This window comes from Suricata suricatta, chromosome 14 (assembly GCF_006229205.1).
Source record: "Suricata suricatta isolate VVHF042 chromosome 14, meerkat_22Aug2017_6uvM2_HiC, whole genome shotgun sequence".
In the NCBI taxonomy this organism is placed as follows: Eukaryota; Metazoa; Chordata; class Mammalia; order Carnivora; family Herpestidae; genus Suricata; species Suricata suricatta.
In genome coordinates, this window is record NC_043713.1 from 69,564,581 (window position 1) to 69,592,118 (window position 27,538).

Here is a 27,538-nt window from a genome sequence, read left to right on the forward strand (position 1 = left end):
TAAGCTTCTAGAGAGTAGGGATTTTGTCCGTGCTATTCACATCAGAATCCTCAGGGTCTAGAATAGTGCATGTTACATTGAGTTGATGCTAAATTAATATTCATTAAGAGAATGAATTAATGCACTTTTATATCATTATCGCATCATTCTAGTGACTTTCAGGCTTGGCTTTTGGGGAACTCCCTCTTCTCTGACTTAACTATCTGGTACTAAGCAACTATTGCCTTGTACTGGGGGTAGGGACTGATGTAGTTAGGACAGTTTCTTGGAGTAATCTGCCTTTGTGAAATAGTGTTCTATGTTTCATTCCAGATCTGGACCATCTTAGAGATAATAGACAAATAACTACCAGCCTTCCCCCATTGCTAAGGAATAATGGGGATAATTATACTAGTTTGATTATTTATCAGATGGTGCTATGCCTCTCCTCCTGGGTACAGAAGGACTCTAAAACTTTCTGGGGTTCTCTTGGAACTCAGATGCAATTGAGTTGAGGGCACAGTATCATGATTAGTGCAAGATTCTTTTCTTGTTTTACCTCATGTTTTTTCCTCCATTTCCCATTCACAGTCTCATTCTCCTTTTTCCTTCCAGGCTTCCAATCTTGGGTTTTTAATATATATCCTTCCAATCTGTCTTCTACCTATGTATTTGGACATATGTATATCCTTGAAAACTGTGTGTGTTTTGTGCATTTGTCCAAGGGGTGTGAGACCTTTGTAAAAATAAAAAATAAAAATACTACATTGATTTAGGGAGTTATTATTAGTATTTCATGTTTCTTGGGAGCACATGGGATCATAGAATTTATTAGTTAAGAATCATTGGGAAGTATAGGCTCTATCCCCTGGCTTCTCCAGTAATGAGAAGACTGAGGCCCAGAGGCTTCCTTTAAATGATTTCTTTTATCAAAACTTTCTGCATTTACTGAGAACCAGTATTGGTCAAGGTTTTATGTCAGAAGTGTTAGAGGACACAGGGATGAATGGCACGGGCCCTGCTTCTGAGTTGACACCCTTTTGGAAGACTTATAAGGGAGGCTCAGTGAACCGTGGGGTTTCCCATGTCTTCTTCACGATTTGGCATTGGGCTAACACAGGACCTACAGATTTGGGTGAAGTTTGATCTGATTTGGGGCTACACATTGCCTCTTCTCCCATCCTTTCCTTTTCACCATCACTATTACCCAAGACCCCACATCCAACTTGTGAACCAATGGTCCCAACAAACATATAGTCAAGTTCCCAGCCTGTCACTGCTATTTCTTGTCCTTCTCTGGGGTGACATGTCTCTTCTCTCTTTGGTCTCCCTCTGAGTGTCCTGGAGCATAGAGTCCTTACCAGACTTTCTCTTTGTGTTTCCAGGTTGGAGCATCTCTCTTTGCCAGTAACATTGGAAGTGGCCACTTTGTGGGGCTGGCAGGGACAGGAGCTGCTGCAGGCATCGCCACTGGGGGCTTTGAATGGAATGTGAGTAACATCAGAGACGCTGTGTCCTGGAGCTGGAAGGAGTTTTAGCAGTTAGCCAGTTCAGTCTATGTTTAGAGATGCTCTGAGTGTTAGGGAACCAACCAGGGCTACACTTGGATGCAGATGGAAGAGGGGCACAGCTTCAGGAACCCCAGGGTCCCGCTCCCCTTCTGCCAGAGTAACATGAGAAAACCACAGATATGATGGTGATAGTGTTTTTTTTTCTTTAAAAATCCAAGCCCTCCTATTATGCTCAGCAAAATTAGTCAGAGAAAGACAAATATCATATGACTTCACTCATATGAGGAATTTAAGATACTAAACAGACAGACCTAGGAAAGAGAAGCAAAAAGCTTATAAAAATAGGGAGGGGGACAAAACAAAAGAGACTCTTAAATATCAAGAATAAAGAGAGGGGTTGCTGGAGGGGTTGTGGCGGGGGGGAGGGGCTAAAAAGATAATGGGCATTAAGGAATCTACTCCTGGAATCATTGTTGCACTATATGCTAAATTGGATTTAAATTAAACAATAAATAATTTTTTTAAATTAAAATAAAATCCAAGCCTTCATGTGCCCTTTTGGCCATATTGGAGGTTTGGAAATTCTTACCACCAGATTTCCATTATTATTTATTATTATTATTATTATTATTATTATTATTATTTAAAAGTTCTGTAAATGGTATTTTACTTCCTATAATCAGAGAAGAGGCAAGAGGAGCTGTGATGTCAGTGGGCAGCCCCCTGGCATCCCTTCCACTGATGCCCAGCTGCTATTCCTATGGGCCAACTAGGCAGCAAAAGCCTTTCAGTTTCTGATGGCCACTTATGGGAGTTGTCCCCAGGACCCCAGGAGAAAATGCTTGGTGATTGTCTTGTAGTAGTTGAGGGCCCTGTAGGCAGCAGGATGAGCTAAGATTCTTCCTGGTTTGACTTTATCCCTTTTTCTTTGTCTGTTTCAGGCCCTGATTTGGGTGGTTGTCTTGGGCTGGGTGTTTGTTCCCATTTACATTAAGGCTGGGGTAAGTATCTGTTATTCTATGTCTTGCTGACAATATATATTTATATATGTTTACATATGTTTACATGTATATGTACACACACACATATATAACATGAGCTCCATACTCCTGGAAAACAGAGGAGGCTTTATGGGATAAATGGCAGAGAATGGTTGTGTCTTGGCTTTCTTTCCCAGGTTATAAACTTTTGACTGCTTAAAAATAATTTCTTTAATGTTTATTTATTTTTTTATGGTTATTCACAGTGGGCACTTTTTAAAAATTTTTTTAAAGTTTATTTATTTTTGAGAGAGAGACACACAGAGCATGAGTGGGGGAGGGAGAGAGAGAGGAGACACAGAATCAGAAGCAGGCTCCAGGCTCTGAGCTGTCAACACAGAGCCCGATGCGGGGCTTGAACCCACGAACTATGAGATCATGACCTGAACTTAAGTCGGCCGCTTAACCAACTGAGCCACACAGGTACCCCCAAAGTAGGCACTTTGTATAAGGATATATATCTATCACCTCCTCTTCCAGGGCAAAGACCTGCTTTCTGATTATGTACAGTTATGTAATAATTTAAAAAAGTATTTACTGGGCATCTTAAATGTCCTGGGACAATACCCAGGAACCCCTGCAGTGGTAAGGCATGTGGGATAGAGATGAGCAAATGGCTGGAGAATAGGGGCCATCTGACTACATCACAGACTTCTCTGATCCAGGAGGGTTAACTTTTGACCATATATCTGATGCCATGTGGATGCCACTGTTTGACTTATTCTGGATCTTCTGGTCACCCTGACTGATGGTGACCTCTATTACATCCCATGCAGGTGGTGACAATGCCAGAGTACCTGAGGAAGCGATTTGGAGGCAAGAGGATCCAGATCTACCTCTCTGTTCTGTCCCTGTTACTCTACATTTTCACCAAGATCTCGGTATGTCCACAGCCCTGGGGATGGGCATTGGCTATCTCAGAACCTGCCCACTCCCTCTCGTTAGGACATGTTGCCCACCAAGGGGCAGCAATATTTGTTCCCATTGACTTGGTCTCTTAGGTCTTCTTATTCTAAGGTGTAAAGTCCTTTTTCATGCATCAAAGAACCAACACATGGAATTCCTTACCCTTCACCATGTGGAAGGTTAAAAACATAAACAGATTCAAGAAGTTTCAATGAAAATTATTCTTTTTTTCCCCAAAGTATTCCTTTTTATTTTTTAATTAAAAAATAGTTTATTGTCAAATTGTTTTCCATATAACACCCAGTGCTCTTCCCCACAAGTGCCCTCCTCCATTGACACCACCCGCTTCTCCCCTTCCCCCTCTCTTCAGCCCTTGGTTCGTTTTCAGTATTCGATAGTCTCTCGTGATTTGTGTCCCGCTCTCTACCCAACTCTCTTTCTCCTCCCCCTTCCTATGGTCCTCTGTTAAGTTTCTCCTGTTAGACCTATGAGTGCAAACATATGGTATCTGTCCTCTGCCTGACTTATTTTGCTTAGCACGACACCCTCGAGGTCTATCCACTTTGCTACAAATGGCCATATTTCATTCTTTCTCATTGCCATGTAGTACTCCATTGTGTAGTGAAAACTATTCTTTTTTTTTTTTTAAACTATTCTTAATAGAAGATTGAAAGGAACTTCAGAATATCCAAGGGCCAGTTCTAACTTTAGAATTAGCTGTGAGTCTTTGTTTCTGCAGGGATCAGAATCTGGCTCTAGGTGATGTTTCTAATACACTTAAACATGAACAGTCAGTGGCAACTCTTGAAGAGACCTCAGAAACTCTCCCTCTTCTTTTTTGGACAGGGAAATGAAAACTGAGATTAGAGATTACTTGCTCAGAATCCTGAGTCAAAAGTAGAACACAGACCTCTGGCTCCATCTCGCTGTTCTTTTCATTGCATGAGGCTTCTTGTCTGTTTTTTAAAATCTGTTTTTTCTTATGTTGTTCATACTTTTGTGTCGTTTCTAATCTGAAGGTAGAGAAGTGGCATTTTCTGAGACGACATAGGGAGTGGCTCCAGCTTTTCCCTTTGTTCAGCAGTTACAAAGTACTCACTGCCCTATCAGAGGACTTGTCTCATTGGGTGTGATAGTTTTCCTCCTTTTTCTTGCCCCTCCCTAGCTAGCACCAAAGGTAAGATTAGACCAATCTCAGAATCTTGCAAAAGATTTGTCGATAACATTTGAGTCAGGTTGGATTTGAAATGCTCTATCTAGGTATGGTACTAAAAAATAGCTGCTAGTGCTTTTATTTTCCTGGTTATTGAAGCCAAGATGACTACAATATTAAATCACATTTGTAATTTTTTTTATTTTAGAAAATTTCAAACACATACCCAGAGAAAGAATAGTACAATGAGCATTTGTGGACCTAAATCTCATCACTCTGCTTTAACAATGATTATCATTTTGCTATTCTTGTTGATCTATCTCTTCTAACTTTTTTTTCCAGTGATATTTTAAGTCAAATCCCAGATATTATGTCATTTAACTGTGAATTTTTCAGGATACACTTTTGACTTTTTAAAAGTTTATTTATTTATTTTTGAGACACACACAGAGAAACAGAGAGTGGGGAGTATGGAAAATCCCAAGCAGGCTCCACACTGTCAGTGCTAAGCCCAACTCGGGGCTTAAACTCATAAACTGAGTTCATGACCTGAACTGAAATCAAGAGTGGGAGACTTAACTAATTGAGACACCCAGGTGCCCAACTTTGACTTAAATAAAAACACTTGTGCTATTATCAAACATAAAATCCATAGGAGTTTAATTTAGGTAGTTTAATACCTGGTCCATATCCAGATTTTCCTGATTACATAAAAAATTTCTTCTTACAGTTGATTTGTTTGAAGTAGAATCCAGATGAAGTTTATACATTGTATTTGACTATACTTTATTTAAGGGAAATACCTACATCTATATTTTTAGCCTGCTATAATTATTTTTCTCTTTTATATTACTACCTTTCAGCCCTACTCCTGGCCTACATGAACATACTTTTGTTTTTTTAATTGGGTTGTTTGTCTTTTTCTATTGTTGAGTTGAAAGAGTTCTTTATGTGTTCAGGGTTCTAGACCCTTATTAGATTTAGGATTTGCAAATATCCCCCTTTCTGTAGGTTGTCTTTTCATTTTCTTGATAATGTCCTTTGAGGCACAAAAGTTTTAAATCTTTAAAAAAATTTTTTTTTAACATGTATTTATTTTTGAGAGACAGAGACAGGGCATGAGTGGGGGAGGGGCAGAGAGAGAAAGAGACACAGAATCTGAAGCAGGCTCCAGGCTCTGAGCTGTCAGCATACAGCCGGACTCAGGGCTTGAATCCACAAACTGTGAGACCATGACCTGAGCTGAAATTGGAGGCTTAACCAACTGAGCCACCCAGGCACCCCACAAAAGTTTTAAATCTTAATGAAGTTCAGTTTATCTATTTTTAGTTAATTTATTTGCTTAAACTTTTGCTGTAATTTCTAAGAATCCATTGCTAAATCCAAGATCATGAACATTGATCCCTGTGATTTCTCTGAAGAGTTTTATATTTTTTTAGCTCTTATGTTTAAGTCTTTGATCCATTTTGAGTTAATTTTTTATATGATGTGAGGTAGGGCCTCAACTTGACTCTTCTGCATATGTATATCCAAATCGTTTAGCACCATTTGTTGAAGAGACTATTATTTCATAATTGAATGGTCTTGCACATTCATTTTTACACAACTCAGTGAAAACATGCTCTTGCCTATAGGGCTGATAGGGCTTTGTCTTGGAGTTGGGACTGATGCCCAGAATACTGCTCCCTCCCTGTCCAGCTTCCTGACTCAAACTGCTATTGCCCTTGACAGGTCCCTTTGTGTTTTGCCACCATTGTGCTGATTTCACTGCCTTCACATTCTCCTCCTTTCCTTCAGGCTTACTTTTTATTTACAAGATGAAGACCCTGGGCTTTTCAATCCTATGTCATTAGATATCAGTGTGCAGAGCCTAGACTGGGAAATGCTGGGAGGGGTGGAGAAATCAGGCTTCCTGAGGGAGGGAAGAGCAGATATAGGAGGAGAAAAAGGAATGTTAGTAGGGAGGGAGAGGAGGTCGCCCTGGAGCTGGGGGCGGGGTTGGCAAGGGAACTGCTCCTTAGTTTAGCTTGTGAGATGGCACCTGTCTAATGAGCATTAAGAGGAGGGAACTGGGATTCTCCTTCTTGGAACCAAACCTCCAAGTCCACAGTTCAAGCAGGTAAAAGTCTGTTGATTGTAGTTGCCATGGAAAGGGTACTCTTTGCCCTTAGATCTGGTGTGGGGTAGTCATATATATAAACTAGATGCCCAACCTCTCTCCTTACCTTCCAATCACCTCATTTATTGTTTAGGTTACTGATTAAATTCCCTTTACTTGGGAGCCCCTAGGTAGCTGAGGGGCAGTCTCCTCAACTCAAGTCCTGATGGAGCCTATTCCCCAGCAGTCAGTTTTTCTGAATTTTGCTTTTGAATAGTACTTGGTAAAGGCAGCTCCCTCTCTGTATGATTTCTGGGGCTCCTTGCTGGAGGCCTTGCCCAACATCATACCTGCTCCACCTGCTGCCCAGAGTAATATGCTGCTGCCAGAATAATATGTAAGAAGGATGAGGGTTGACCTTTATTTACGGTCAGTCCCTTGTTTAGATTCCAATAGGAGCTTTACTTATTCCATCTCCAGTTTACATAATAGTGCTGCATGGGTAAGGATTTCTATTTTATTTTCCACTTCGTAGAAATGATAACTGAGTCTCAAAGTTAGGTAGTTTATCCCAAATCACATAGGAAGTATATGGCAAAACCAGGATTTGCACCCGGTCTTTCTAGTTTCAGAGTCTGTGTTCAAAGACTAGGTATGGTACTAGTTGTGCTCTGTGCTGGGATGGTATGAAAGCATAGTATGATGGAATAGGATAGATCATCTAGTTCTATGCCCTATGTTCTCATTTTATAAGTGGGTAAACAGTTCTCAAGAAGGGAAGGGACTCTGTGGGGTTAAAAGTAGCAGAATTTTAGGATGAGAAGCAAGGTCCCTGTTATTGAATCCAAACCTTTGGCATTATGTAGCCCCTTCCTTTTTTTTTTTTTTAAGTTTATTTATTTTGAGAGAGAGAGATAGAGACAGAGAGACAGAGACAGAGAGAGAGTGAGAGAGAGAATTACAAGCATGCTGACAGTGCAGAGCCCAATGCAGGGCTCTATCTCATGACTGTGAGATCATGACCTGAGCCCTAATCAAGACTTTGATGCTTAACTGACTGAGCCACCCAGGCACCCCTGGTCCCTGCTTTCTAAGTCTTTCATTTCTTCTATACAGAGAGTTAAAATTCAAGACCTTGGGAAAAATTAAGATAGCCTATTAAATGACTATGAACAAGTTCCCAAGAGTAGGATTTCAGAGGACTATGAGAAGAGAGCATTAACTACACACTGGTATGAAAGATCTGAGGGAAGGACATTTATAAAGGCAGAGGGGAAGGGCCAGACAGATGAGACTTTGTCTCTATAAATTTGGCTGACTTCAGGTTCACCAGGAATCATAGAGCATGAAATCATTAAAATTATTATGCTGATGTTGAATGTACTTCCTAGGAGTTCACATTAAGATACACATGAGTTCAAAGTTCATGAACAAAAGAAAAGAATCATTGGTTAATAAAGTAAGATAAGTATTTACGTTACATACAATGATTAATCAATTTTGTTGTGTGTGTGCGTGTAGGGGCATAGGCAGTTTGTGATGAGTGAGAAAAGAAGGGGTCTTTTGAGATCCAAGTCCACATAGGAACAACTAAGGACCTGCTAGGAAGGCTTGGGGAGGAAATAGGGACCCAGTGAGTGTGTAATTGATAGGAGAGAAAAACATTTCAGGTACAGGGTCCAATTGTGACCCAGGCCATTGAGCAGCAGTGATGTGGAATCTTGACTATGGCTACTGTCTTTTGGCCAGATTTTGGGCTTTGAGACCCAGATTTGATTATTCTTCCATGCACTCCACCGAATTGTATTGGCTCCCTGCTGTACCCCATCTTATCAAGTTCTGAGAAGCATTTTGCTTTATAAAACTTCCTAGTATCACATACCTTATTCACGTGTGCACAATCACTTGAGATAAGCTTCCGACTTTACGAATTACATGTGATGACTGAATGTCCCTGTTTATGTTTCCTGGGGCTATTAACATGACTGCAATAAACTTTTACAGCAACTCCATTGTCCATTTTGGATCCTTGAATGAAAATAAGAGCTTTAGCTTTTGCTTAAGGTTTGAATACTCATTACCTGAGCCATTCACTTTCACAAATGAAAAGAGAAATTTGAGCAATGGGACTTTCCATCTCAAATGTCATTGCCAGCCAGAATTTATTGGGTACTCAGATAGGACTCTGGACCAGAATAGGCAGCCAAAACACACATATAGAATCACAGGATCTCAAAGCATCTGATCTGAGATGAAGTAATCTGCCCAAGGCTCATGGTCAGAAAATCAGTTACTCTAAGAGGTTTTCCCAACTGAATATGTAATTTTATTATTCCCCATGAGTCCCATAGACATTGTTCAGTCGAATTTTCAAAGTGACAGGAGCAAAGCTTTTGAGCTAAATCTAACTTCTTGTTTGTGTAACTATAGTTTTATTGGATCATGGTCACACCCACTTGATGTATTGTCCATGGCTGCTTTCATGCTTTGACTCCAGAGTTGAGTAGGTTGGATAGAAAATGTATGGCCTGCAAAACCTGAAACATGTGTTACCTGATCCTTTATAGAAAAGTTTGCTGATCCCTGGTGTAGACTGTGATATTTTTCTGTTTTACTTCAAGTTGGTTTTGCTTAGCAGTATTGGGGAAATTTGCTTTTTTCCTTCCTTTCTTCCATTTTCTCCCCTCCTTTATAGTGCTAAGAGTAGTTTAGAGAAGGAGCAACCTGTGAAATGGTCTCACAGGATTATAGGAGAGTTCTTTTCTATCAATGCTGGCAGTATATTTCCCTATTCGTTTCCCTACTTTTATAAATAAAAAAAATAATGAAATCCTTCAAACATACAGAAAAGTACAAAGACTAATATAACAAAGACCACCACCCAGATTCTATAGATCTCAAAAAGCAGTCATTTTAAAGAAAAGAAATAAAACATTACAGATATGATCGAAGGCTTATCTCTACCTTTCTTGACCTTGTTTTCTTCCTTCTGAAAAGTTATACATGTTTTAAACTTGACATGTTTTCTTCTGATCTGTTTTAATATTTTACTACATATATATGTATATTTATGTATCCCATAAAGAATATAATGTGTTTTAAAATTTCTACCCCCCCCTACTTTTTAAACTGTAAGGAAAATGGAACAATGGTATTTAAGAAAATCTGGAGGAGAAAGTGCCCATAATCCCATGACTCTAATATAGATATTTCATATTGTGGCCTAGCCCATATGTGTGCTTTCTTTATAGAATTGTAGTTGGAATGTGCATACCTTTTTGTTGTGTTTCTTCCCCATCTTAACATCAAAACTGTATACATTTTTCCATGTTTCAATCTACATAATTTTAATTTTGGGGACTGTGGAAAATAACTGTTGACATATAATTTTCAGCAAGCTATTTGGAAATCCTCTGGTGGCCCAAAAGCTATCAACAGTGGTCACCTTTGGCCCAAATCATGGAAGTAAGGACATTTTTACTTTTCAGTGTATGGCTTTCTGTGGTGTTTTTCACCAAATATACCCATAAATTATTTTATCTTAAAAGTAAGCAAAATAATTTTTTAAATGATAAAATATCTTGCTCCCCGCAGAAAATAATCCAGAAAAGAGAATCTTTACCTTTCAGTGTTGTGGCAAAGTCACTGGACTTGGAGACAGAAAACTGGATTTTAGCTCTTGAGCATGTCATCAATTTTGTTTCTCTTATCTACAAAGCGGATCCAATATATTGTCCTATTACCTTATTTTGAGGATCAAAACAATGAATGGATCTGAAAATATTTGGTAAACTATAAAATTCTGTGGATATGGAGATAAAAAACCCTAGTAAAGAAGATAAAATTTGGGCACCTAGGTTTCAAAGACTAATGTCAGAGCACCTGGACTAACATGTGTAGATGTGGCATGGTATCTGGAGGCACCACTCCTGTGGCTTTCAGGGTTCCAAGGGCAGAATTCATTCCTGAAGTTAGGAGTGATTCATGGAAGACAGAATTTGTCCTAGGTTTCTTCAATTCATGAGGAATATTTTCTTGGAATTCTTTATCTGCCTTGTTAGCTCGAAATAGAGTATCATAAAGACAAGATTTCCATTAGCCAACACTTCCCATTAGTCTCTGAGGACTAATTATAGCATTATCTTAGGAGTTGTGTGTTACTTATTTGTGACTGAAGATAGGAAGGCACATATTAATGAGAGTATCACAGTCTTCTATGGCATGTTGTCATCAAGCATTACAAATGAACTACCTGATAAACCAACCAAAGGAATTTTTAAAGCTGTAACAGCCTTGGAATCTTTTTATTACTCGTGTATGCTTATTAGCTAATCCACCAAACATATGTATTTGCACTTAACAGCATTCCATTGTAATCAATGAATGGGGCCCCTTCAATTGAAATAACTTTGTGTGATGATATAGAGGCATGGGATGAGAAGGCCCAGCATTATGAATACTCATCATAATTCCAATGGATTAATGTACAGGGTCAGGAAAATGTGGCCATTTCACCCTTAGCAAGGCTGATGTGCAGCTGCAGGCTCTATATTCCTGTTTGGTTTTAGAGAACTGGGTGGAACAGGTCCAGGACTTGGGAGGGGAATGCTTTATTTGGCTGCCGGACTTTCTCACTTCCTGCCACTGTGAATCATACACCCTGAGAGTTAGAACTTACTTTAAAGATGAGAACACAGAGACATGGAGAGGTGAAATGTTTTATCCAAAGTTACTCAGGCCTATAATGGCAGCACTGGTGTGTTAAAACCCAGGTCGTCTGACCACCAGCCTTTGTGTGTGTGATTTCTGATTCTACTTCTCCTCCTCCACCAGGAAAGACAATGATATTAGGTCTCCTGGGGCTAGAGAATCTGCAGGAGAGCTAAGGCACCAGTACTCAGGAGACCCATCTTGGTAGGGAGAGTTGTGCATTAGTACATAAGCTTGGGGTTGGTGTGAGACAAGCTGTCTGTCAACTAATAGAGTCAAGGAAGAGATTTGATTGGCAGGTTGCTGAACCACTGGAGGGCCCCTACGAGCTGTAAGGAGGTGAAAGTAGGGAAGCTAAAAATGGAGAGGAGATGCAAGGGCACCATTTCCAGGGTTATGACTGGGTGGCCCTTTACATGCCCTGAAATATATTGGGTTTTATGCAACGAAACGGCTTGTGCATTGCTTCTAAGGGAGGTCTAATTTCGTTCACACTGAGCCATTTGAAAAAGAAAAGGTTCACCATGATCATCCCTTAATACTAACTACCTTTCCTGGTAGTATTTTGGAGCTGCCATGAAAAATTCATTTTGGGTGACTCCAGTGCTCTATGTTGGTTTAAATTCACAACTGCACCATCCAGCCAGGTAAAAGATTCTTTATGAGGCTAAATGAGGCAGGGAGGAGAAAGAGAACAGCATCAAGAACATAACTGGTGAATTTGGGAGTGAAGAGGGAACACTTCTCCCTAAAATTACGTGAGATAATCTAGATAAAACCATCTAGAAGCAAGCCTGTGATGCAAGACATTCTTGGTGATGTTCTAGCTGTGCTTGAGTCACGGTGGACTCCATCTGGGCTGAGAAGATAAAATTTTGATATTGCTAAAGTTTCTCTCTGCTCCAGAGTGTGGGTGGGGTTTCCCACTCATGGACTCTCTTGCACTCAAATTTGCTTTTGTTAATAGACTTGATAAATGTTTGCACACTGAGGTGTAAATGACGAATAACAGCTTAGAGCAGCAGTTCACAAGTGGGTTGGGAGAATCTCAAGTTGTTAATAGTTATTTCTTGGCAAACAGAGTTCCATAGTTAATTCAGTTTGTGAAGGGTCATTTACCATGGTCCCCTCCTGGGGATTCACAGTACATGCTGTATTTTAAAGGCTCAGAGAAATTTTGTGGTAAAGAAACTGCCTGAATTTGTTTAATCCAGCATTTCACTGACTTTTTTGATCAGGGAATCTTTTTTCCCCATGGGATATCTACTATCATCTTGACTAAAGCTTGTTGAGAAACCTAGGAATAGAGTAATAAACTCTGAGGTGTTCATATTTTTTTATTTTTTATTTTGTTGCATTAAGAACACTTAACATGCCATCTATCCTTTTGACAAATTTTAAGTGTAAAATAATTAGGCACAATGATGTGTGGCTCTAGATCTCTAGATCTTATCTTACTGAACTGAAACTTTTTGTTAAAACTGAATTTGTTATAACTGAAACTTTTTATTAATAACTCCCCACTTCTCCCTCCCCCTGCCCATGGTAATCACCATTCTAGTCTTTGATTTTATAAATTTGCATATTTTAGGTATCTCATATACACGGAATTGTGCAGTACTTGTCTTTCATATTCTTAACCAGAGATAAAAACATGAGCCTCTGATCTTGGGGATTTTAGCCAAAGGGCAAGGGGGGTGTGGTCTAACATTGGGCCCCAGAAATCACAAGTATTGACATTACTAAGGAAACTCTTTCTGCTACCCCCTCCAAGTTCGCCTCTCTGTTTCTGCAGCTGAAGTGCCTCAGTCAGACCCTGGGTGCAACTTGCAGCCAGCAGGCCTCCCTCATTCCTAACTCTGCCTCTCCTCTCTTTCCAGGCAGACATCTTCTCTGGGGCCATATTCATCAACATGGCCTTGGGTCTGGATCTGTATCTGGCCATCTTTCTTTTATTGGCAATCACTGGCCTTTATACAATCACAGGTGAGTCCATACAAATGACACAGCTGACCCCCAGGAAAGGAGGAGGACCTAGGAGACAGAGCTTCTCCTCTCAAGGAAGAGAGATACACCCAGGAAACAGTTTTAAGATGGAGTGTTTGCTTAGTCCCAACTCTCAGGCCCTAACAAGTCATATGGGGGCCCCAGAAAACTCCAGTGTTGGGTAGAATAGTCAGGACAGCTTCTTCTAGGAAGTGGGGCAGGGCCTGGCCTTCCAGGCTATGGACAGAAGTTGTCTGAGTTGGGAGAATCAGAGAAGAAATGCCAGGTGCAGGAATAGGGGAGAGAATGGGAATGGAGTAAGGAATGGGCATGGCATGGGTCTGGGCCACAGTGAGTAAGCAGATGTGTTTGGCTGGAGATGAGTGGTTAATGGGAGGTAGTTGGTCTGTGTGTGTGTGTGTGTGTGTGTGTGTGTGTGTGTGTGTGTGTTTGATAAGTCCTGATAGTTCAAATGAGATCATAGTGCAAGGGTCTTGGAAGCCAGAAAGAGGCTTTGGGTTTGATGTGACAGGGACTGGGAGGCACTGTAGGCAGGAAGGGAGGGCATGACGCATACAAAGAGATTTTAGAGGAAGGCTTAAGAGATCACTGGAGAAGCTAGTGACAGGAATAGCAATTGGGGGCACCTTTTCAGAAGCGTTACTCTGTTCTAGGTAGGGGTCCAGGGTCAGTAATGAAGTTTGCTGTGTAGCTGGAGTCCCACAGCTTTGGGGACAAGAAGTTACTTAGATGGTCTGAGTAAAGAGAAAGCAGACATGCAAGTGGCCCTTTGAAATGTGTTGATTCAGTAAAGTCCCCAGACACCTTGTAGAGATGTCCACTCCTTGCTCTTCCCTGTCTTCATTTGTGGAAGATAATTTTTAAAAAAATGTATATTTTTGAGAGACAGAGAGACAAAGCACAAGTGGGGGATGGGCAGAGAGCAAGAGGCAAATACAGATTTTGAAGTGGGCTCCAGGCTTTGAGCTGTCAGCACAGAGCCCGATGCAGGACCTGAACTAAGGACTGGTGAGATCATGACCTGAGCTGAAGTCAAACACTTAACCAACTGAGCCACCCAGGTGCCCCTGTGGAAGACGCTTCATACCATAGCCATCTCCTCGAGCCTTCTGCTGCCTTCAAATGGTCATATCAAACTCTTCCTCCTCGAGTAGGGAGAAATATTCTATTTCCAAGGGTTCCCAGCATGGTGAAAAGTGGAGGTGTGGTAGCATTCTGGGTAGCAGACTACTATAAAAGAACAAGAGAGGGAAGGAAAGTTAGGCAGGTGACTGAGGGGTGTGCAGAGGGAGAGGCACAGGCAGTGGGCGAAGGAGGTAGGCTGACAGGTTGTCCGATATGAGGTCAGATGTATTGTCTCTTTTGCCTGCTTAGGGGGCCTGGCAGCTGTGATTTACACGGACACCTTGCAGACGGTGATCATGCTGGTGGGGTCTTTTATCCTGACTGGGTTTGGTAAGTGGGGCTGGGGCAGACTGAGGAGGCGGTGAGGCAGAGTAAGAGGCCCAGGGAAGGAAAAGCAAGTCTAGCCTTACTGCCTGCTGCTAGCCCAGACAGTAAGCAAGGTAACCTTTGCCCGCTCCAAGGGAGTGGTACAGCCTGGATTGGCCATAACTGTGGGTGTATAGGGGGCACCTTCCTAGCCCTGGAGATCTCAGGCTAGGCCTGGCCCAGACAATACCTGGATTGCCTGCTGCTCTCTCTAGATGAACTGAGCCAGTGGTCCCCAATGTGGGCCTCTGATGTCATGGTCTGCTCTCCACAGAAAAACTGGACAAAAAGAGAAAAAAACAGATAAGGCTAAATATCCATCAGGCTAAATATATTCAAATATTAAATATTCTTTCTTTTGTGAATTGATGGTAATAAGTGATGATTTTCTTGTTTATGTTCTTTTTGATAAAATTTTAAAAATTAGCCATTCTGTGTTGTCCTCTGACCCCAATTTTGAAATTTTATTTGTCTGTGAAACCCTAAAGACAAAACTGGAGACCCTGGATATAGAGGTACTTGTTATGGGAGAATATAAATGCATTTTGTTTTTAAGAGGGCCCATACTCTCTGTGTATCCTGCAAAGCCTCTTATCCACCCTCTATTTTCTGCTTTCCAGGAACTTACATTTGTTTTCCCCCCCAGTGGTCCATGGGGTTCTGCAGGGCAGAGGCTGGAATGCCTTATTCAAGGACACACAGCCAAGAGATGGTAGAGCTCCAGACTCTTTACCCTTTCTCTGTCCATCTTACCACATCGCTGTGACCAAGAGTGATATGGCTGAGTCTGTGTGTCTCTAGGTCTCTGCAGGATTTCAAAGGCTGCTGCTGACAGCAAAGAGGAGGGGAAAAGAGACCTTATGTCTTCAAAACCAAGGTCTTTCTTTTAATAATTCAAGTTCTTTCCCTTTTTTTAATTAACATTTTTATTTTTATTTTTATTTTTATTTATTTTTTTCCCGTAATATTTTATTGTCAAATTGTTTTCCATACAACACCCAGTGCTCTTCCCCTTAAGTGCCCTCCACCATCACCACCACCTCTTTTCCCCCCTTCCCCTTCCCCCTCAACCCTCAGTTCATTCTCAGCATTCAATAGTCTCTCAAGTTTTGCATCCCTCTCTCTCCCCAACTCTCTCTCCCTCCTCCGCTCCCCCTGGCACTCATAGGTCTAGCAGGAAAACAGGAGAGACCTAATTAATTAACATTTTTAAATGTTTATTTATTTACTTTTGAGAGAGAGAGAGAGACAGAGAGAGAGAGAGGCAGAGAAAGAGGGAGACAGAGAATCTGTGGCAGGCACTGTCAGTGCAGAGCCTGATGTGGGGCTTGAACTCGTGAACCATGAGATCACGATCTGAGCTGAAATCAAGAATCAGATGTTCAACCCAGGCACCCCAAATTCCTTCCCTTTTTAAAAAGGTTTATGGTTGAAATATTTTTACAGGTATTGTTTTGGACCTTCACATGGCCCCCCTGAGGAGGTTGGGCAGGGTTAATAATCCCATTCTATGGATGAGAAAGCTGAGGCCCAGATTGGGAAAATGACTTGCCCAAGCCCACACTGTAAGGGTGGTTTTTCAGGCATCCACAGGAAGAAGAAACTCAAATTAAGAGTTGAGAGTTTCAGGATGTTTGTTGCTGATGTTTTCCAGCTTTTCACGAAGTGGGAGGGTATGATGCTTTCATGACAAAGTATATGAATGCCATTCCAACTGTGACATCTGATGGAAACATCACCACCAAGGAAGAATGTTATACACCGAGAGCTGACTCCTTCCACATCTTCCGAGACCCCCTCACTGGAGACCTGCCATGGCCTGGGCTCATCTTTGGGTTGTCCATCCTTGCCCTGTGGTACTGGTGCACAGATCAGGTACCTATGCTGGATATGTGGAGTGGATGGGGTGTTCCCAGGTCTCTACAGGGACTCCTGTCTGTCAATGGCTTATGGTAGTGGGTAAGGTAGAACAGGGCTCATGTGGTCTAGCGTCACTGAGCTTTAGTGACAAGGGGGTGCCAGGCCAAGGGCTTGGAGGGTAGCTGAGGGTAGCCAGAGGGCATTGAGGGGTCTCTGGCCTGCACCCTTCTCTCACTGACTTTCTCTATCAGGTCATTGTGCAACGCTGCCTCTCGGCCAAAAACATGTCTCATGTGAAGGCCGGCTGTGTCATGTGTGGGTACCTGAAGCTGCTGCCTATGTTCCTCATGGTGATGCCGGGAATGATCAGCCGCATCCTGTACACAGGTGATGCCTTTGCTCAACTCAGCAGCCACTGTCTCCCATTTTCCAGGCTCTGTGTAACTTCTAAAGCCCTGTAACTCTCTGCTCTTTTTTTTTCCTGCCATCTTCTTTTTTCTTGTCACAATTACCAGGTATTATTATTCCCCCTTTAGATAGCAAACAACTTGAGGTCACAGAGCCTGCGGGGTTGTCTTCCCTGCTTCTTTACATTGACAGTTACTTTCTTCCGTTTTGCAAACTCTCTGAAGTCATGATACACCTCTAGCTGTAGCTTCTTCCAGCTTATATTTGCTAACTTTTTGCCCAGTCTTACTCAGGCTGTGGTGGTGCGTATGATGTCTTGAAAGTCATAGAATCCTGCCCAGTCTCTACTTGCTTGGTGCTCAGAGCCCTGTTTCTCAGACCATTTTCTTGAAGAGCCTAAGTCTTGTACTTTGCTATTTAGGTTAGTAGAGTCTTTCTTGACCTTTTTGAGGCTTCTCCAGATTTCCATTTGCATTTTTTGGTCAGCCATCATAGGTCAAAACTGTTTCCTGGAATATAAAATAATGGCAAAAAAGAGAGTACCATGGAGTAAAACTTTGGTAAGCTGTCTCCAAAATAAGGGCAGGACAGTCTGGGGGTACTTGCTACCATTGGCTGTTAATCATGCTCCTGATATTGCTCTCATACTCCTATTCTAGCTTACCTGTTATGAGAAAAATATTCTTAACTGAAAAATTTATAGTATAATAGATATAACACACTTAAAAATATCTGAGATAGTGCTGTAATGAATCAGTGCTCTTTGGAGCAGCACTAAAGGATATACCTATCGTAGGTACCTAATAAATGTTTGTTGATTTAATTCTAAAGAAGTTACAAGAATTTTCCCCAAGTCTCTAGATCATGTCCAGTTCCCCTTTCAGGCTATGTCCTTTCTCTCTACACCCCAGATTTTTTACATCTTAGAAGTACTATCCAACAGTGCTCCCACTGGGGAAATTCCCTGTCATCTGGTATTCAATCCTACTTGTAAAAGCTGCTTCAAATAAACTTCAAAATTAGGAGCCACAGTTTCATTGTGATCTGCAGGAGAAATAAGACTATAGTTACTGCTAAGATGTAGAGAGGCCTAGCTAAAGTCTAAAGATTGTGCCCCCTCCCTTCCTACTTTGAGCATTGCTTTGCTTCCCCCCTCCCTGTCTAAGAACCCTTTTCTCCCCAGTCAGATCTTAGAGACAGTTATACCAGTGGGGCAGGGGCATGGCATAGAAGGGCTCAACTTGGAGCTCCACTCTCTGTGGACCAATTCAGGGCCATGGGCAGGAATGTCCTGTTTGAAGCCTTGTTTTAAGAAAGTGAATCTTGGAAGTATTTCCCAATGTCCACTTACTGACTGGCTTTTCATCTTTCTCCAGAAAAAGTTGCCTGCACCGTCCCCTCGGAATGTAAGAAATATTGTGGCACTGAGGTTGGCTGTACCAACATTGCTTACCCGACCTTGGTGGTGGAGCTCATGCCTGATGGTGAGAGTCACCTTTCTGGCAGGGTCTTTCTTTGGAGGCTGATTTGACTTATGCTTTATGTAGATTTCTGCAGCCCTCTGGGGGAAAAAGCCACTTCTGAGCCTAGTAGAGAATGTCTATAGCTATACCTCCCTGAACGTGGCCAATTTCATCTGATTTCGAAAACTAAGCAGGGTCGGGCCTGGTTAGTACTTGGATGGGAGACCAATAGGGAAAACCTCCCTCTGCATGTCCTCAGGTTTTGAACATGTCTTCTCTCAGTGGGAGGTTGGTTGAGCTCTATAAGACCTGGCATGTGTCCATCAGTCAGTCTTGGAAAAGAGGTGATCTGAAAATGGGCTAGCGAAAAACACAACTTTTCCATGCTTATCTAGAAGGTCTTTTGGAACTCTGCAAGAGACATTAACATGAAAGCTTGAACTAAGTAGAGTTTTTCCTGTGGAACGAATTGATGTTCTAAGAAAAAACCTGGAGAGAAAGGCAGAGTGATTTTAGCTTTAAAATGAGGAAGTAGCAGTAGATGGACAGGTGTTTTACTACAGAGACTGTTATTTTAAGAGATTGAGTACTTGGATTCCAGAATAGTTAAGAGTTTTGGGGTAGACCTGTAGGACTGCTCTTCATGTTTCATGTTAAGGAAAATCTATTTCCGGTTCAAGGGATGCAAAGCTTGTTAGGTTAGGGGGTCTCAGGAGACCAAAAGTTCAAAGGTGTTGATCAGGTTTTAGAAGAAACTTAAAAATTGTATTACTGAGAGGATCCTAGAGACTATTTAGTCAAACCTTTTTGTTTTATAGTTGAGGAAGCTGAGGCCTACAGAAGGAAAATGATTTTTTTCCAAGGCCACACAGCAATTTTGTCTCAGGCTGGAATGGAATAATTTTTTAAAACCACAAACTGGATGTATGACCTTGGGCAAACCATTTGCATTCAAATTCTATAAAAATGGGGGTAATCATTAACTATTCAACTGAACCAGGCTGCTTACTAATTAAGGTTGCAATTAGAAGAGTCACATGACTGGCTCATTTAGAGTTCTGATTTAGATCACATTGGCCTATTTGGGGGTGTTTCTTTATTTTTTTTTTTTAAAGACTAAAAACCCTTTTTTTAAAAAGTATCTTTACACCCAATGTGGGGCTGGAACTCACAATCCTGAGATCAAGAGTCACATGCTCCACCAACAGAGAGAGCCAGGCACCCCTGTTTGTTATTTCTTTAGATTGGCAGATTGTTGATGAGGACTGTAGGTATCTCTGAACACTGTGTTTGAGTGAATTGTACATGACAGAAAGTTTCATGGTATGCAAGACAACAAAATCCATGTTTACATGTATCATTGCCATTCCTTCACCTTCAGCTGGAATCTGGCTTTTGAAAACACCAAATTCAGCAATGACCTCCCTGTGTTAGATTAAATAGGTATTTTCCATTCTTTATATAATTTGACCCCTCAGTAGCATTCAGCATTATTGATTTCTCATCTTTCTTATGTTATTTTCTTCTCTTGGATTCTGTAATACTATGTTCTCCTATTTGTCTTTTTTTACCCCCATCCGTTAGGCTGCTACTTAAAATTTTTTTTTTAATTTCTTTTTGAGAGAAACAGAGAAAGAGCACAAACTTGGGAGGAAGGGGGGGCGGGACACAGAATCTGAAGCAGGCTCCAGGTTCCAAACTGTCAGCACAGAGCCTGATGTGGGGCTTGAACTCATGAACCACAAGATCATGACCTGAGCTGAAGTCAGATTCTTAACTGACTGAGCCACATAGGTGCTCCTAGGCTGCTACTTTTTGTCTCATGTGAAGATTCAGCCTCCTCCACTTGGCCAGTAAATGTTGCCACACCAATCTATCACTAAATTCTGTCCATTTTGCCTTCTAAATATTTCTTATATTCATCTATCTCATCTATCTCTTTCCAGTGTCATATCACCCTACACAGATATACTGTTATTTCCTGCCTGGAACACCATAAAATTCTGTTCAACAAATATTTACTAAGTGAAAAAGAGTTTGATAAGAGTGTAGTACAAAGGGGAGAGCTCTATCCCAGCTTAACAATTAACTGGTGAAGAAGTTCTGTACAAATGTCAAATCTAGGGCTTGAAGCCCTATCTACTAACTCCTTAAAATGGACCTTTGTTTAAATATTTTTATTTATGTCTTTTGAGAGAGACAATGTGTGTGTGCATGTGTGCATGCAAGCAGGGAAGGGGCAGAGAAAAGAAGACAGAATCCCAAGCAGGCTTCATGCTGTCAGCATGGAGCCTTGATATGAAACTCCATCCCATGAACAACAAAATCACGACCTGAGCTGAAATTAAGAGTCAAATGCATAACTGACATATCAGATAAAGGGCTAGTATCTAAAATCTACAAGGAACACACCAAACTCCACACCTGAAAAACAAATAATCCAGTAAAGAGATGAGCAGAAGGCATGAATAGACACTTCTTTAAAGAGGACATCCAGATGGCCAACAGACACATGAAACGATGTTCAGTGTCACTCAGCATCAGGAAAATACAAATCAAAACCACACTGAGATACCACTTCACATTGGTCAGAGTGGCTAAATTGAGCAAATCAAGAGACTAGAGATGCTGGCAAGGATGTGAAGAAACGGACTCCCTCCTACACTGTTGGTGGGAATGTAAACTGGTACAGCTGCTCTGGAAAACAATGTGGAGGTTCCTAAAAAAAAAAAAAACCTATTAATAGAACTCCCCTATGACCCAGCAATAGCACTTCTGGGGATCTACCCAAGGGATACAGAAGTGCTGATGTATAGGGGCACATGTACCCCAATGTTCATAACAGCACTTTCAACAATAGCCAAATCATGGAAAGAGCCTAAATGTCCATCACCTGATGAATGGATCAAGAAGATGTGATATATATATACAATGGAATACTATATGGCAATGAGAAAAAATGAAATCTGGCCATTTGTAGCCAAATGGATGGACCTAGAGGGAGTCATGCTAAGCGACATTAGGCAGAGAAGGACAGATACCATATGTTTGCACTCATAGGTCTAACAGGAGAAACCCAACAGGAGACCATGAGAAGGGGAAAGGAGGGGGGAAAGAGTTGGGGAGAGGGAGTGAGGCAAATCATGAGAGACATTTGAATGCTGAGAACAAACTGAGGGCTGAAGAGGGAGGGGGGAAGGGGAACGGGGTGTGATAGTCATGGAGAGGGGCACTTGTGGAGATGAGCACTGGGTGTTATATGGAAACCAACTTGGTAATAAACTATTAATAAAAAGAAAAGAAAAGAGAAAAAAAGAAAACCTCATCTTTAGAATCCTAGTTTGAATCTCTCTGCTATACTATGAATTTTTTTGAGTAAAAAACCTTATAAAAGTTCTCATAGATGGAAACACACACACCATCACCAACATCACCATTAACCACCATCATCATAATTCAATTACCTCATATATATTTTCCCCATCTCTTTGTTGACTGCTTGGGATTACAATATAATTTAAAGTCACAGTCAATTCCTTAAAATGTCTAGTCTTTCTGGACAGATAAATCAAAGAACAAGATGTGGTTTCAGAAGGCAAACGAACCTTGAGTCCTCACAATTTCCAACTACAAAAGAGCTGAGGTATTGTGTGTGCCACTCAGAACCTCCTTCTCTTTCAGGACTACGAGGCCTGATGCTGTCGGTCATGCTGGCTTCCCTCATGAGCTCCCTAACTTCTATCTTCAATAGTGCCAGCACCCTCTTCACCATGGATATCTACACCAAGATCCGGAAGGGAGCATCTGAGAAAGAGCTCATGATTGCAGGAAGGCAAGTGAAGCTCCTTCTTGTCACCCACCATGAAAGCTTGAATGATCTGTGCTACTCACCCCCACCCCCATGCTAGGGAAGATTGGTATATATCTGGGTAGAATGGGAGTAACCTCTTTAGCTAGTTATATTTGCACTTCAGTAGAATTTAACTTTAAATTGAAGATCATCGGGGTGCCTGCGTGGCTTAGTCGGTTAAGCATTCGACTTCGGCTCAGGTCATGATCTCACGGTTTGTGGGTTTGAGCCCCGCATTGGGCTCTGTGCTGACAGCTAGCTTAGAGCCTGGAGCCTGTCTTCGGATTCTCTCTGACCCTCCCCTGCTTGCACGCTCTCTCTCTCTCAAAATAAAAATAAAACATAAAAAAATAAAAATATTAAAGATCATCAAACTATGCCTGTTTGGAGTAAGATATGAAATCAGAAATCATCTAATCTAACCCTCAGTTTATCAACAAACCAAGGCTCGTCTTGCCTAAATCCAGGCAGTCTGGATGGAGGCAGATCCAGGATTGGAACTCAGGCCAACTGAGTCCTTGTCCAAGGCCCATTATACTGTCCCATGTGACCCTCCTTAGCCCTACAGTATAGTTTTTTATATGGGCCATCTTTGAGACCCAGATGCCTATGATGCTTTGACCCTTTGCTGGAACATTTTGAGACCATTATGAAGGTCAAATGATGGTATGCTTGGGAACATGCTCCGTAAAGTCTAAAGCACAATGCTATGTGTACTTTTGTTATTGCCAAATGGGATAATGGACACAATAGGATACTGAAACCCAGAAGGGTTGATACATGGGTCAGAGGTGCTCATAATCCATAGAGTGGATGCTCTGGATAGAGTACTAACCAAAGCTCTACAATGCCTCTTTGTGAGGTATGGCAGGTCAACTTCTTTAGATCAGGAGGATCAAGTCCCTGTGATGTCAGTCAAGGGAAAGTTTCACAGTGAGTGCAGGAGGGTTATGGGCTGCACCTCATAGGTCTCATCAGTAAGATTAGGACAAAGGAAGGAAGGGAAAATGACAGGTGATGAGACATCTGGCACCCAGGTGGGATCTGACCAGGCCGAAGTCTACTACATTGCTTCACAGAAGGCAGCACTATCACCCTGTTTTTTTCCCCTTAGAAAGGACTTTACAAATTTTTTTCCTGTTATCTATAAGGCTCAAGATGCAGCATGGGAAGAGAACCTTTTTTCTTTCTTTCTTTCTTTCTTTCTTTCTTTCTTTCTTTCTTTCTTTCTTTCTTTCTTTCTTTCTTTCTTTCTTTCTTTTTTCTTTTACTTTGATCAGGGCTGGCCCACTTGGCTTTGAGATTGTTTGGGCTCACATTTTTGTGTATTCTATGACCCCTGCACTGGGACTTATCCTTGCCCTGGATGAGCTTACAGGAAACAAACTCAAACTTTGCTAGGGACTATAAGAGCAGTCAAGGGCTCAGAGAAGGGAGAGGTAAGCACGGCATGCAGTAGTTGAGGAAATCTCCTGGAGGAGGGAGACCTGAGCTGAGTCCAAAATGATGGGTAGCAGGAAGGACATTCCAGAGGGAGAAATATATGAGTGAAAACACTGCTTTGCAAAGGTTAGTTTAAGGCTTCATTGCCTTAAATTCATGTAAATAAGAGAAGGGAATTGTAGCCTTCTTTATAATTAAATCAAGAGCACAAGTAAGAGGAGCTTTTAAGGGAATCCTCCAATCTCTTCAAGACTTGAAGTGAAACTCAAGAAGAGGAGAGTCAGAAATATTTGGTAGTGTTCGTTCCTTTATAAACTCTTTGTGGCTTTTGGTTTTCACTTTATTACAAAGAAGAGGAGGAAAAGGAGAAGGAGGAAAAGAAAATAAAAATTACAGTCTTTACTTTATTGAGTGGTTACTGTTTGCTATGTGTTTTACTATAGCTGATCCTTATTCCAAAATAGCAAGGTCAGTCATATCATTCCCAATTCACAAATGCAAATTGTGACTCAGAGAGATTAAGCAAGGTGTCCTTTGTTGCAGAGAGAAAAACATTTAAACCCAGGATTGTATGGCTCAAAAATCCATATACTTGTTCCTATACACTACTACTTGTCAAAGTGTGATTCTCTTATGGCAGTGACTGGTTCAGGCTACTATTGAAAGCCAAGTACATTTATTTTTTTATTTTTATTTTTATTTTTTATTTTTGAGAGACAGAAAAACAGCGTGAGCAGGGGAGGGTCAGAGAGAGAAGGAGACACAGAATCTGAAGCAGGCTCCAGGCTCTGAGCTAGCTGTCAGCACACAGCCCGACGCGGGGCTCGAACCCACGAACCGTGAGATCTGACCTGAGCCGAAACCGGACGCTTAACCGACTGAGCCACCCAGGCGCCCAAGCCAAGTACATTTCAATTATTCACAAGCACAGATGAATTTCCCAAGAAGGCAGAATACAGAGGGAAAAAAATCCTCAAGAATGAATTCGCTAATTATTTTTCCTTGCCATGGTCATGTTACACACACACACACACACACACACACACACACACACCCATGTATATATGATGTATAATAAATGAAATTGTATTCACACACATATATAATATACATTTATATTTATATATATTTGCTAGTTATACATATGTGTATATATATGTCTGTGTATACACTTACATGTACACACACACACCCAATACATAGAGATATATATTATTCACATAGAGTCATTTATTGACATTCTGTTCTGGGGGCTTTGATTTCAGGTTGTTCATCTTGGTACTGATTGGCGTCAGCATTGCCTGGGTGCCTATTGTGCAGTCAGCACAAAGTGGGCAGCTCTTTGATTACATCCAGTCCATCACCAGTTACTTGGGACCACCCATTGCAGCTGTCTTCCTGCTGGCTATTTTCTGCAAGAGAGTCAATGAGCAGGTAGGTATCATTTATGCATGTCCTGAAAAACTACTCTGACCCAGAAATTCCCACCCAGATCTGCATATTCTCTGTGAGAGGGATTCTATTTCCCACAGATCTCAAGCAGGAAGATGTACTGCTGAGGTTTGTATGGGAAAGGCTTCAGGGACTCTCCTTGGTTCACATTCTTTTGGACTCCCCTGTCCTCCTTGCTGCGGGTTCCAAACTCATTTCCAGCTAATGAGGTACATTTTCCATCCAATCTTGGTGGTTTTGACCTGACAACATGACTCTCCCTAGGAAGTTTGTAGCCCCTGGGTGAGCAGCTCAGGAATAAGTCTTAGTGCAGGCTACCTCCAGTGGTTCTTCAGTGAGCTTGGCTTTCCACCCGGTACTTCCCAGGGCCCAGAGAAGGATTAAGTCCTGGTGTTCAAGCAGTTTATAGGCAAAATTGCATAAGGTTGGTAATAATTGAGGGATAAAATGTGGGATAGAACTTAAAGGATTCTCAGAAAGGCTGTATCAGCATGAGCTGAAACTGAGAGGGAAGAGAGGGCATTCTATCAATAGAACTCTCCTATGACCCAGCAATAGCACTGCTAGGGAACTACCCAAAGGATACAGAAGTGCTGATGCATAGGAGCACATGTACCCCAATGTTCATAGCGGCACTTTATACAATAGCCAAATCATGGAAAGAGCTTAAATGTCCATCGCCTGATGAGTGGATCAAGAAGATGTGGTATATATACACAATGGAGTACTACATGGCAATGAGAAAGAAAGAAATATGGCCATTTGTAGCAAAGTGGATGGACCTCGAGAGTGTCATGCTAAGTGAAATAAGTCAGGTGGAGAAGGACAGATACCATATGTTTGCACTCATAGGTCTAACAGGAGAAACCTAACAGAGGACCATGGGGAGGGGAAGGGGGAAAGAGAGTTGGGGAGAGAGAGGGACACAAATCATGAGAGACATTGAATACTGAAAACGAACTGAGGGCTGAAGGGTGAGGGGGAAAGAGGAAGGGGGTGATGCTCATGGAGTGGGGGCATTTGGGGGGAGAAGCACTGGGTGTTATATGGAAACCAATTTGACAATAAACTATTATTTAAAAAAAAAAAACAAAGCAAAGAGAACAGCACCTTCCTGAGGCTCAGAGGTGGAAGTGCAAGGAGAAGGGTGAGGGTCGGGCCTTGAAAGGAATCTCACCTGGCTTGAGAGGGAGTTTGTGTGTATGGATAATGAAAGACATACTAGAAAGGCAGGTTAAAGTTAAATTAGGAATGGCTCCTTTGAGGACCCAAAGAAAAAAAGTCACAAATAAAAAAGGAGAGATCACAACCAACACCATAGAAACACAAACAATTAGACTTTTATGAAAAATTATATTGCCCAACAAATTATATATTGCCCAACAAACTGGGCAATCTGGAAAAAATGGAAAGATTCCTAGAAACATACAAACTACCAAAACTGATAAAGGAAGAAATAGAAAATTTGAAAAGACTCATAACCAGCAAAGAAATGAATCAGTAATCAAAAATCTCCAACAAACAAAAGTTCAGGGTCAGATGGCTTCCCAGGGTAATTCAACCAGACGTTAAAATTTCTTTTAACATTTATTTATATTGGGGAGACAGAGAGACAGAGTGTGAGCAGGGGAGGGCTGAAAGAGAAGGAGACACAGAATCTGAAGCAGGCTCCTGCCTTTGAGCTGTCAGCCTAGAGCCCCACACGGAGCTTGAACTCACGAACTGCGAGATCATGACCTGAGCCAAAGTCAGCCACTCAACCAACTGAGCCCCTCAGGAGCCCCCCATTAAAAAATTTTAAAAACATTTTATTTTATTAAAAAATTTTTTTTAATGTTTTTAAAAAAATTATTTTTGACAGAGAGAGAGAGAGAGAGAGAGAGAGAGAGAGAGAGAGAGAGAGGGCAGGGGAGGGTCAGAGAGAGAGGGAGACACAGAATCTGAAGCAGAATCCAGGCTCCGAGCTGTAAGCCCAGAGCCTGGTGCGGGGCATGAATCCACAAACCGTGAGATCATGACCTGAGCTGAAGTCGGCTGCTCAACCGACTGAGTCAACCAGACATTTTTTTTCTTTTATAGTTTATTGTCAAGTTGGTTTCCATATAACATCCAGTGCTCATACCGATAAGTGCCCTCCTCCATGCCAATCACCTTCTTTCTCTCCCCA

The 27,538-nt window shown here is 41.5% G+C and overlaps 1 protein-coding gene across 3 annotated transcripts in view; it reads left to right on the plus strand.

Moving 5' to 3' along the window:
* Positions 1-27,538, plus strand: part of SLC5A1 (solute carrier family 5 member 1) — a 58,298-nt gene that overhangs the window by 18,036 nt on the left and 12,724 nt on the right. For all 3 annotated transcript variants that reach the window (XM_029922005.1, XM_029922006.1, XM_029922007.1), the window contains exons 3-12: positions 1,365-1,469; positions 2,432-2,491; positions 3,307-3,411; positions 13,278-13,383; positions 14,779-14,859; positions 16,550-16,770; positions 17,007-17,142; positions 18,540-18,647; positions 22,308-22,458; positions 25,185-25,353. In XM_029922005.1, coding sequence (XP_029777865.1) covers positions 1,365-1,469; positions 2,432-2,491; positions 3,307-3,411; positions 13,278-13,383; positions 14,779-14,859; positions 16,550-16,770; positions 17,007-17,142; positions 18,540-18,647; positions 22,308-22,458; positions 25,185-25,353 — 1,242 coding nt within the window. The remainder of the gene's footprint in view (positions 1-1,364; positions 1,470-2,431; positions 2,492-3,306; positions 3,412-13,277; positions 13,384-14,778; positions 14,860-16,549; positions 16,771-17,006; positions 17,143-18,539; positions 18,648-22,307; positions 22,459-25,184; positions 25,354-27,538) is intronic.